This window comes from Haplochromis burtoni, unplaced genomic scaffold, assembly GCF_018398535.1.
Source record: "Haplochromis burtoni strain Fernald_Lab_line unplaced genomic scaffold, NCSU_Asbu1 Contig_853, whole genome shotgun sequence".
In the NCBI taxonomy this organism is placed as follows: Eukaryota; Metazoa; Chordata; class Actinopteri; order Cichliformes; family Cichlidae; genus Haplochromis; species Haplochromis burtoni.
The window spans coordinates 80567-93488 of NW_024583214.1; the positions used below are offsets into that span (position 1 = coordinate 80567).

Genomic DNA, 12922 nt, shown 5'->3' on the forward strand with positions numbered 1-12922 from the left:
AATCAAGCGTTTCATTCAAAATAGTCAACAGGGTCGCAAGAAGCCTGTGGAAAAAGCCAGATGGATGGGGCCCGTGGCTGGATTGGTAAAGGGCAGAGAGCTCCAGTCCGACTCAGACGCCAGCAAGGTGGAGGTGGAGTACTGGTTTGGGCTGGTATCATCAGCCCAACCGTGGGTAACACAGGAAGTCAAAGCTGTCCTCAACATGAAGAAGAAGGCTTTCAGGAGCAAAGTGAAGGAGGAGATGAAAGCAGCACAGCGGGAGGTGAAACGCTGCCTGAGGGAAGCAAAGGACACCTACAGGAGGAAGGTGGAGCAGAAGTTGGAGAGGAACAATATGAGGGAGGTCTGGAATGGTGTGAAAACCATCACAGGCCACAACACCAAGAAAAGCACAGTGGGGGGGACTGTGGAGAAGGCAAACGAACTCAACAACTTCTTCAACAGGTTTGACCAGCCCACAACCCCCCCACCCTCACCTTCACTACAGAGTCCTCTCCCCACTCTCCTACCTCCCTCGCTTCCCCCCCTTCCTGACACCATGACACCCCCCTCCTCCAATCCCTCTCTCAGCAGCAAGACATCTCCCCCCCTCCCCTCCTCCCAAACATCTCCCAGTGTCACAGTGGATCAGGTCAGGAGACAACTGAGGAAGCTTCGCCCCAGAAAGGCAGCAGGCCCAGACAAGGTGTGTCCTAGGATGCTAAAGGCGTGTGCTGCTGAACTTGGGGAGCCGCTACAACGAGTCTTCAACCTCAGTCTGCGACTGGGGAGAGTGCCCGCCCTATGGAAGACATCCTGCATCGTCCCGGTCCCCAAAAAGAACCGGCCCAATGAGCTGAATGACTTCCGACCGGTGGCACTGACGTCACATCTTATGAAGACTCTAGAGCGGCTCTTCCTCAACCTCCTCCGACCACAGGTACAACATGCCCAGGACCCACTACAGTTTGCATACAAGGCGGGTGTCGGAGTGGAGGATGCCATCCTGTACCTCCTACACAGAGCCCACTCACACCTGGATGGGGGAAAAGGCACGGTCAGGATCCTGTTTCTTGACTTTTCCAGTGCCTTTAATACCATCCGGCCCTGTATGCTTCAGGAAAAACTGAACAGGATGGAGGTGGACCCCTGCCTGGTGGCTTGGATCTCCGACTACCTCACCGACAGACCACAGTACGTCAGGCTGAAGGACATCACGTCTGACACTGTGGTCAGCAGCACAGGAGCACCACAGGGAACTGTGCTGTCCCCTCTTCTCTTCACCCTGTACACCTCTGACTTCTGCTACAACTCTGAATTATGCCACATTCAGAAGTTTGCAGACGACACAGCCATCATGGGGTGTATCTGGGATGATCAGGAAGAGGAGTACAGAAGTCTGGTGAGGAACTTTGTCGCATGGAGTCACACAAACCACCTGCAACTCAACACCTCAAAGACTAAGGAACTGGTTGTGGACTTCGGGAGGTCCAGAGAAGGTCCACTGCCGGTTCAGATAGAGGGGGAGGAGGTGGAGGTGGTCAACAAGTACAAGTACCTCGGGCTGTGGGTGGACAATAAACTGGACTGGTCATGCAACACAGAGCACCTGTATAAAAAAGCCCAAAGCCGACTGTACTTCCTCAGGAGGCTGAGGTCTTTTAACATCTGCAGGAAGCTCCTGAGGATGTTTTACCAGTCGGTGGTTGCTGGAGTACTTTTCTATGCTGTGGTGTGCTGGGGGAGCAGCACAGCAAAGAAGGACTCATCCAGGCTGGAGAAACTGATCAGGAGGGCTAGCTCTGTGGTCGGCATGAAGCTGGACACTCTGGTGACAGTGGCAGAGAAAAGGACATTAAAGAAACTGATGGACATTATGAACAATGCTGGGCATCCTCTGCACACGGCCATTAACAACCAGAAGAGTCTGTTCAGTGACAGGTTGCTTCTCCCCAAGACAAGAACTAACAGACTTAAAAACTCCTTTGTCCCACACGCCATCAAACTGTTTAACTCCTCTCTGGAGGGGAGAGGGAGGGGAACAGGAGGACAAAGGAGGGGGGAACAACTAAGCTGTAGTGCCTCTTCACCTCACTGTACAATACCTTTGTGCAATACTTTTGTAAATAGTCAACAGTGCAATAGACTCAATACTTGAAATGTGCAATTCACTTGTATTTTTATTTTTTATTCCTATTTATTCTATTTATCCCCTTGTATATTTTATTTATATTTGTCTCTGTATTTATATATGTGTGTGTGTGTGTGTGTGTTTTATTATGTGATATGTTATATATATATATATATATATTATTATATATATATATTATATATATATATATATCTGTAACTTCGGTCGTTCTGTGCTTTTTTTGGAAATCGAATTTCCCAGAGGAACCCACCCGAGGGATTAATAAAGTTCTATCTTATCTTTATCATCAAAGATGAGCTTGTGGGGCCTTTTCGGGTTGAGGATGGAGTCAAGCTCAACTCCCAGTCCTACTGCCAGTTTCTGGAAGACACCTTCTTCAAGCAGTGGTACAGGAAGAAGTCTGCATCCTTCAAGAAAAACATGATTTTCATGCAGGACAATGCTCCATCACACGCGTCCAAGTACTCCACAGCGTGGCTGGCAAGAAAGGGTATAAAAGAAGAAAAACTAATGACATGGCCTCCTTGTTCACCTGATCTGAACCCCATTGAGAACCTGTGGTCCATCATCAAATGTGAGATTTACAAGGAGGGAAAACAGTACACCTCTCTGAACAGTGTCTGGGAGGCTGTGGTTGCTGCTGCACGCAATGTTGATGGTGAACAGATCAAAACACTGACAGAATCCATGGATGGCAGGCTTTTGAGTGTCCTTGCAAAGAAAGGTGGCTATATTGGTCGCTGATTTGTTTTTGTTTTGTTTTTGAATGTCAGAAATGTATATTTGTGAATGTGGAGATGTTATATTGGTTTCACTGGTAAAAATAAATAATTGAAATGGGTATATATTTGTTTTTTGTTAAGTTGCCTAATAATTATGCACAGTAATAGTCACCTGCACACACAGATATCCCCCTAAAATAGCTAAAACTAAAAACAAACTAAAAACTACTTCCAAAAACATTCAGCTTTGATATTAATGAGTTTTTTGGGTTCATTGAGAACATGGTTGTTGTTCAATAATAACATTATTCCTCAAAAATACAACTTGCCTAATAATTCTGCACTCCCTGTATATGAATCCTTACAATATCCTTATGAGCCCCATCTGACTCCACCAACAGACCCATATCAGGCTGTGAGCTGTGTAAATGCATCCAAGAGAGACCATCATGGCATCAGGGTAAAACACATGCACTGCAGCAGAGATCATTTCTCAAAATTGACTTGTGCTATATGTGAGAAAGCAAATATTTATTTATTTATTTATGAGAATAAATATATCTTAATTGCCCCTTTTGGGATAAATAATAAAGTCTTTCTGATTCTGATTATACATAAAATATTGAATATTGTGTTCCAGGAGGGTCAGTGAACTAAAGTATGAAGGGAGTCTCTGCTTTTTAATGATATTCTGAGTGTTCTTTAGCACAAAAACACTGTGATGTTCTGTGAAATGTTATCATGTCTTATGTCTATTAGTTTGAATTACTCTCTCTGGCTGGATACATGGATCAAACCATAAGACAAAAGTCTGAATTTAAGCTATTTTTGATAGAGGAAATCTCACAGGAAAAATGCTCACATCAAAACATTTAATTAGGAGTTTTAATGTACAGTATTTACTCAGATAATGATAATAATCAACATTTTTGAACAGTGAGTTGACATTTATTGACACCAGCTGACTGGAATATTTAGTTTTCTATGGTGGCCAGGGGCGTTTTTAGCCCATTTTGGGGGTGCTTCAACACTCCCAAAATGAATCGAAGAACCTCCGAAGATTTCCTACTTTTTTTTGACAATATTTGCTGTTTGTGTGACAGCACTACATATAAATATAAAAACCATACAGTACTTGGTTGAGACGTAATATTTTAACAGCGAAAGTATAGACATCATAGATGTATGATTGTCAGTCCAAAGAGGGAGAGAGGAAAGAGGGAACGTGAGGAGAAAGTACAAGGTCAGGAAGAACCAGGTAAGCAAACAGACAGGGAGCAGTGACAGGCAGAAACTGTGAAACTGACAAAGAGAAAAAACCTGATTTTACTCACAGTCTGGAAGTTGTGTCCTCCCTGTATTAAAGCTGCTGTACAGAATCTGCTAAACAAACTGGGCTGAAACATTTTGACCCTCTTTAACAACATTCCAACATAACATTATCATTGATCGGGGAGATTAAAATTAATGATATATTTTTATGTGGTTCAGCCACAACTCTACTGAAAACCTCAGCCAGTAACTAGGTCGGCCAACTTTTGGACCGTCCAGTTGTCTGTATGACTGCCGCAGTACGTACATCACATTTGCACACTATCAGAAAGAGCCAAACAGCCCTGGTGGAGTGAGGAGCTGTAAAGAGAAGCAGATGCTCTGTTTATATTCTAAAAATGTTTTAAGCTTGTTTCAAAGATTCTGTACAGCAGCTTTAAATGTTTTCCAAAAGCACACATACACTTATCAGTGTTTCTCACACTTTTTACAGTGTGACCACCTGATAAAATGTCAGCTCTCCTAAGGACCACCATGAAAGCATGAAACTCATAAATCTTACAACACAAAATTCCAATCTGTTACTAAAGTGAAAAGTCACATAGGTTAAAATAAAATAAAAAATCTGCAGAGCCATAGTAGTATCTGCATTAAAGATTTTTTCATACATTGTATACACTGTACCATAAGCAAAGTTGCCTCCATTTTTATATTTTTATTAATATTTTGTACATTTGTACATTTCAAGGACTCTTCAATATTTTGAGTGTATTTTTATGTACCTGTATTATATTATACACACACATTAAAAGTGAATCTCTGTCCAAAAAATGCACTCAGTTTACTTTTTACTCACTATGAGCATCATTCATTATTCTCCCCCAGTAATTAAGGTTAGGATATTTTTTTTTATTCTTCTTTTGCAGCATTTAAATAACCTTTATCAGATTTGATGGTTTTGTTACAGACTTTTCAAAAAAGTGTTTTGCTTTTCTTTCACAAATGTGGGATTAAATTGTGTTAAAATGTACAAAACAGTGATGTCATGTTTTGTGACGAGGACCCAGGCACAGAGAGACTTGATGAATTTAAGAATCTTATGATTTAATAAAGAAATTTGCAGACTTGCACAGAGATGGTAAAATTATGATGACTGATAACGGAGATGAAGACAACAGACGATGAGGACAGGGAGGAACAGGGGTTTAGGATGCAGGGACTGACAGAGACGGGGAAGAAGTCTCATCGTGACGTTTATCTTGCCTGGCTGGGCAGCTCTCTGGTTGCTCAGCACCTCCAAAGCTCTGATTCTAGAATCGCCCGTGATGGTGGCTAGAATAGAGGTTAAAATTGAAGAGAAATTCTATTCTTCTTTGCTACTTCTTTTCCATGGCTAGCTAGCACTAGGCGTGGAGAAGTGCAGAGGGAGGAGAGCGTCACAAAACGCTTTTATGCGTAAATAGCTGCTAAAAACCACAACCTAAGGAAAAGCAACAAGCAGAAGAGATTTTTTTGGACCAAGAAACACAACGAATGGACATTAGACCAGTGGAAATCTGTGCTTTGGTCTGATGAGTCCAAATTTGAGATCTTTGGTTCCACCCTGGGTCTTTGTGCGAAGCACAAAAGGTGAACGGATGAGTCTCTAATAATAATAATAATGACTTTATTTATAAAGCGCTTTCAAACAAAGTGCTGTACAGCTATTTGAAACTAAAAAGATAAATAACAGCGATACAAAGCAACACAAGTAAAAAACACAATACACGTTAAAAACAGTAAAATTTAAAAACTAAGAAGGCATAGAATTAAGACATGTAGGATAGGGTGAACAAATGTGTCTTCAACTTAGTTTTAAAAACCTCCACAGAGCATGCCTGCCTAATATCTTGAGGGAGGTTGTTCCACAGAAACGGGGCACGAAAAGAAAAAGCACGCTCTCCAATTGTCTTTTTTCTGGCTCTAGGAACCTTTAGAAGGCCAGAGTCCTGAGATCGGAGAGCACGGGATGGAACATAAAGGTGTAAAAGGTCGGAGAGGTATGAAGGTGCCAATCCGTTTAAAGCCTTGTAGGTGAGCAGCAGGACCTTAAAATCTGCTCGAACCTGACAAGGTAGCCAATGAAGAGATCTCAGTACAGGGTAATGTGCCAAATTTCCCAGTTCTTGTTAAAATGCGAGCAGCTGCATTTTGCACCATCTGTAGACCTCTAAAACTTGGTTAGAGGAACATAAAGGTGCAGGTCATCAGCGTAACAATGAAAGGTTACATTAAAAGAACGTAAAAGAACACCAAGAGGCAGCAGGTACATAGAAAACAGCAATGGTCCAAGTACAGAGCCCTGAGGGACCCCATGCCTCACTGCACAGGTCTCAGAGAGATCATTTTTAAAACTAACAGTCTGAGACCTCCCAGACAGGTAAGATCTCAGCCACGATAAAACATTTCCTGTAATTCCAATAAAATGTTCAAGCCTATCTAATAAAATGCAGTGATCCACAGTGTCAAACGCAGCACTTAGATCCAGCAGTAATAAAACTGAAGTGCGATCGTTGTCTGCATTTACCAGCAGATCATTTACCACTTTTACTGAAGCTGTTTCTGTGGAGAGATTTGGTCTAAAAGCAGACTGAAATGGTTCAAACTGTTGTACTCATTTCAGTGAGCTGCAAAACAGACCACAATGCCCTGGACTGTCAGTATTATTACATGCTGTGAACATAAGTAGCTTTGATCACAGTTTATGTTGTAAACAGCCAGGGTCGCCGATGGTAAGGACCTGCCGCATCCAAGTTCTGACCTGAACACACTTCCCAGAGCGCGTGGCACGTATAGGTCCACTTCTACAGCGCTTCCATTTAGAAGGATTCCAGGCTGGATCACAGCGATGTAGTTCCTCTGGTACCGAAGCCATAGACGGCAGGAGTCCTCCACATCGCTCGCTAATGCTGGGGAGCTTAAGCAGTCACAGATATTAAACAGCGTCTGTCGCTCATACACCAACAGGGAGTGGGTTTTTAAAACTAGCAGGGACACCACTAAGAACACAAAGCATAAACATTGCAGAACCGAGAGACGGCGTGCCATGACAATAGGGGGTCCATGACACTCTTGGGGACACTCCCATAGGATGTAAATCTGGGACTCTCCACCTATTACTCTTAGAACTGAAGAAGCTTCTTGGGTGAGAGGTGAAACGTCTTCAAGGAAACTTAAAGAAGTCCAGATGCTTTTCTCTCCAAGCTCCTGAGACAAGGAACTGATGTCATAACTGGAGATCAATGAGATGCAACACAAGTGCCATGGTAAAGGGACATCAGGTAGAGTGCGTATGTACTCTGAGTGTGAGAGGAATTAACCTGAAAGACAGGATCATGGCAAACCAGGACCCTCCATAGCCAGTTACCAAGATTAAGTGAAGTACCCTCTGAAGGTCTACTAGAAGATGTGAATGCAGCATTACAGACAACCCTACTGTGGCCATTGCTGAAACCAACGGAGTGATCTACACTAGAACTATACAAGATCAACAGGACCCTAACTCATTGGGGATGTGGTGTACAACACTAGAGGCCAACTTCAAGCCTATAGCACAAGTTACCATCAAGTCTGGGATTAACCAAGGAGAGATGCTTTGTCTCCACTATGTTCTGCAAAGGTCTGAACCCCCTCAGTGAGATTATTGACAAGATTGGCTACAGATACCAACTACAGAATGGAGCAGTTATCCACCACCATCAAGATGTATCCCAGGACTGAATGAGACATTGATTCACTGGTGTCCACCACAAGGATATACAGCACCTTGGACTATAGAAGTGTAGTGGGATGCAGAAAAGAGAGGGAAGGTAATCAGAACTGAGGGGACTGACTTCTGCAATACCAGAAGTCAACATTGCAGGCATCAAGGACACCTGGAAATCTCCCAATCAATACCTATGCTCTGCCAATGATCAGATACCTCGCTGGGATAAATAACTGGCCAAAAGGAGGCGATAGAAGCCCCTTACATCAGGATAAGGAAGCTCGTCACGTCCACAAAGGCCGATGCCGAAAAGTGGACCCAAAAACAGGTGAAGGGACAATAGACAGATTTCTAATCAGAATTTATTAAAAAACACCAGATTACATCTTAAGTTTGTGGAAGGAGAGAGGCATGAATTAAGGAGTAGAGTGACGATGGAGGTCACGGAAACAGAAGGAGAGAGATATCAGAGGAGTTCTGCATGAGGCACTGTATAACTTGCAGGGTTTACTTGCTCGCAGGTGGAGTGCAATGTGAAGGGGAGGTGGAACGGTCCGGGTGAGGACCCAGGAAGGGAGAGCGGGTTCCTACGGTGATGTGTGATGTCACACAGCTAATATTTCACACACTTCCCTTCTCATTCATGCTGACTGAATGTGAACGGTGTGAAACAGCAGTGAGCAGGAAGGGAGTGCGTGGATTCCCTTCCCTCTTCTCCCCAGAGCCCTGGGCCCCCACCCAGCTCACTGTATATATATTGCACTGTGGTGTTCCCAGCTGTAAATAAACTGTGAACTTTTTCAAGAGCTGTGTCTGCACTCGAGTCTGTTCTGTCCTGTAAAATACCCAAAGTTATGCAATACTTACAAAAAAAAATCACTGCCTAAGGTTACTCATATACAGAGATGGGCAGTAACGCGTTACTTGTAATGCGTTACTGTAATCCGATTACTTTTTTCAAGTAATGAGTAAAGTAAGGGATTACTATTGCAAAAACGGTAATTAGATTACCGTTACTTTGCCGTAGGAACGCTGCGTTACTACGTTACTAAAACCGTGACGTAAGCAAGTGCGACGTTCGTGACAACAGCTGTGTGCAGATCAACAATGGATCATATATCGATTGTGGGAGAGAGTATGAGCGTGCAGCGTTTAAAGCGTGGAAGTACTGACCTTACTTTGAGTTTGATTCCATAAAAAGTGACAAAAACATTAGCGTCCATTAAACTTCCAAGCAAGCACCGAGTGTGCTACCACGTAATGGGAAACTCAGAGAAACTCGCGGATTCTTCCACTGACCGCTGCACACCTGCACCAGGGTAACCCTCCGCCTACCCCACTCCTGCTTTACAGGTGAAAATAGAGCAACAGGACTGCTGAGTCTTTGACTTTATTTATTTTCTGCTGTGTTTTACTTGCATCTATTTGAAAGACTGAGTGTAAACACAAAAAATATTTTATTTTATGTGCTGGAATGTGTAGAAAATAGGTTTAAATGTTAAACTAATTTATTCAAGTCAGAGAATGTTGCATATAATTAAATTTTTGCTTGATGCATAAAGTTAAAAGATTAAAACTGATAAAACAAGTTAAAAAAAAGAGACTTTTCCATTTGATTACATTTTGTATGATGGATTATGCAGAAAAAGTAGAATTGGGCTGAAAGATCTATCGCTTTATCACCTCTTCAGGTTGTAAATCGTGTTTTTAAAAAGTAACTAAGTAACTAAGTAATTACTTTTGGAAATAAGTAATCAGTAAAGTAACAGGATTACTTTTTGGGGGAAGTAATCAGTAATTAGTTAATGATTACTTTTTTCAAGTAACTTGACCAACACTGCTCATATATTACTTAAGTTTGCTGAGAGTATAATTTTTTATTTGCTTCCTGTAAAACACTGACTTTCTGCTCCCTTATTCTACTGTACCTATCATTAAGTATTTGTAGTTATGATAAATATGATTACATTGTAATTTTTAATAAAATCCATTTCAGTTCCAGTTAACTACAGTGCAAATGCAGCCATATTATAAAGTGTAACTTCATAATCATAATTATGAAGTTAAGGATCTCAGTCTTACATCAGACAATAAAAAGAGTTAAAGCCATCAGTGACTAGATAAATTTGCTTTCGGTTAGGTTTAAATGCCAAATCTGTTCGTTAAGATTATGAATAGTTTGGTTCAAATGTGTTTCATCCTTTGCAAGGATTCAAATAACATGTCCTCACACAGACCACTTAATCTACAAAGGTTCTTTTACTTTGAAAATTGGCAGGATTTTCTCAGCTAAGAAACTCAGCTTGATAGAAAACTGTGGCACAGCGAGCAGTTCTGTTGGCCACGCTGGAGCCTGAATGTGAAACAGTCACCTACACTGCATCTCCCGAGTTAAGCGCTTTTTAAATTCCTGTTGATTTCATAAACTGCAATTTTCAGTTGTAGTTAAGACCTTCTGCTGGATGCTGCCTCCTGTGGGAAACCTCGTGCCTCTACGACGCTGGCAGCTTTGACTCAACAGAAGCATTTTATATCCTTGGAATTAAATGGGATAACTGATTAGTAAAGAAACCTTCATTGCAAAAAATGATCAGCTGTGATGCTGCACAGAATATGCAATACTGTAATTTGATATTTTCTGTTATAGAAACTAATGACAATAATATTCATAAATCACAACGACTAATTATTTATAAATGTAATTAAAACATTTTTGTTATTTTGTGCAGCAAGTTAACTGTTACTAAAGATTAACGAAGCAATAACTTTGTACTTTATAATAAAGTGTCACCAAAGAAATGAAGCACCAAAGCTGTGTCCACACAGGAAGCAGTTCACAGCAATCAAAGACCAGAGAAAGTCAATGACATTCTGTGGCTTTAAATAACTACTGGACAAATAAATGCTGGTGACGCAAAGTGGGCAGGTCCCACGATTAACATATGACATGCCAGTAAATCCATTGGAGGTTACCTTGGCAACTGGAACTTCAAATACCCAGAGGCTTTAAGGGGTGGCTACAGCGCCTTTGCACCTTTTGTTTTTTTAAAGATCCATTTTAGTAATATTACAAAAAGATGTAAAAAATATTACCAGATATTCAGAACTGGTCTCTGTAAGGTACCAACCACAAGAGTACCCCCTGTCAAAGGTACAGCAGCATTATCTTAATAATGTCCTCACTGACGAGCTGCACTGCTAAAGGTACAATGGAGCACTTTATGTTCTTAGAGTGAAGTCATTTCAGCTCTGAATCTGTGCTTGGTTTCTGGGTATCTGGGGAAACAATGTAACTAACACATATAGTAGGAGTCTGTAGAGAGCCAAAAACAAGCGTTTGCCCAGTGGCCCCTCAGGAGAACAATCCTCCGTACATCTCAACAACACAAAAACTGCTGGGCATGACCCGTCGATGTGCTCGCTGTTTGTTTTTTTAACTACATAAACTGCACATGGCATACTTCCACACTGACATGAAACAGAAAGGCAGTAGAAAGAGAACCGTCATCCTTACCTCTGTAGACAATGGAAGCATATAATAAAAAGGGAATAAATAATAAAGTGTGCCAAACCTGGCTGACATAATTCATCTGCACTCTGGCATTATTTAAATGTATGGCTCCAAGATACAAATCTCTAGCTATTTGAGCTAAAACTCAGACACAAAGACCTTGATTTCAAAAACACACCGCGTGACTTTGCTGTAGTGCGAGTCACCTGTCTAATGAAGTAGACGTGCATGTGCAGACCTGTGATTTGTTGAGCACGGCAGGAAAGGCGAGGCTCCAGCTTGTCATTGAAAACCGCTTTATGGGATTAATTGGCTGCTGATGGCTTATGGATTTTTCCTTTTTCCTCTTTCTGTCTTTGTGTTACAGTTGTGCTGTACATGTTGCTGTTCTGATATTTGGCCTTGTGGTGCTTCAAGCTCAATTCAGTGGCTTTTGTATGGCTGGCTGCTTTGAAAAGCAGAGACCTTCCTCTCTCTCTCTCTCTCTCTCTCTCTCCTCTCGCTCTGTATCAGAGCAAAAGGATTTTCAGTCCAGCCTGATTCTTTGGGATGAATGCTGCGGACAAAACATGTCAATGTGTTTAGTGAGGAACTCGAGGAAATTCACTTCAGTGAAGGTGAATATAAACACCTTATTTTTTTACTTTTCCAAATGTTAATTTATGGAAGAAGTGTGTTTTTTATGTAAAGGAAAACACAAAGATGAGCAAAACATAGTGGGACATTCTTATTCAGAACACATGTGGCACCATCTTCATGCCAAAACACATTTGTTCATAAAAATGCATAATCTCTCAGCACTATGTTAACAAAGCGGAATGAGCAGCACAGGTACAGCTCATGTCTAGTCCCACAGTGCTCTTAATATAAGCATTTAATAATAAAACATTTCTGCCCATGTCCACAGTAATGTCCACCTCAGCTATGACGGACCGTCTAAAAACCTTTGATAGAAACAAACAAACAAAAACATGTGGACCTCTAAACCCTGCCAGCCTGCCTGTGAGCACACGGCGTTAATGAAGAAGCTTTGCAGCTATTGGCAGAGATCTCTACACTGTGTGTGTGTGTGTGTGTGTGTGTGTGTGTGTGTGTGTGTGTGTGTGTGTGTGTGTGTGTGTGTAAAGAGTCATTAAGTTCACCACAAAGTCTGCATGTATGACAGAAAGACATGTGCTGTTAGGTTGAAGCCTCAAACACAGAGCAGCAGTGTTGAGATTATTTAAATGCACTTTCCAGTAGAAATGCAGGAGGAATGACATTCTCCATGTCAGGTGGTCAAATATTAATAAGCTGAATGGTGTTGCTGTGCTGGTGCTGGGTGTGTATCTGAGACTGGATTGCTTAGATTACTCTGCACAGTCCTGGGTGTGTATTGTGGGTCTTATTCCCGCACACACTGATAACCCTGATCTCTGATATTCAGTGTCTCTCGGCTTATCCCGGTAAAAGAACCATCTGTGGCTGAACAATGCCACAGCAAGTGGGCTCATTGCCACTAGGGGGCACTACACCACTACGAAACAGAGCCGGTGCCC

At 41.9% G+C, this 12922-nt stretch overlaps 1 protein-coding gene across 1 annotated transcript in view; it reads left to right on the forward strand.

The window, feature by feature from the left end:
- The first annotated feature begins 244 nt into the window (after positions 1-244).
- The window catches only part of LOC102288674, a 20130-nt gene continuing 7452 nt past the window's right edge, over positions 245-12922 (forward strand). Inside the window, exon 1 of the mRNA XM_042215873.1 lies at positions 245-397. Coding sequence (XP_042071807.1) covers positions 245-397 — 153 coding nt within the window. The remainder of the gene's footprint in view (positions 398-12922) is intronic.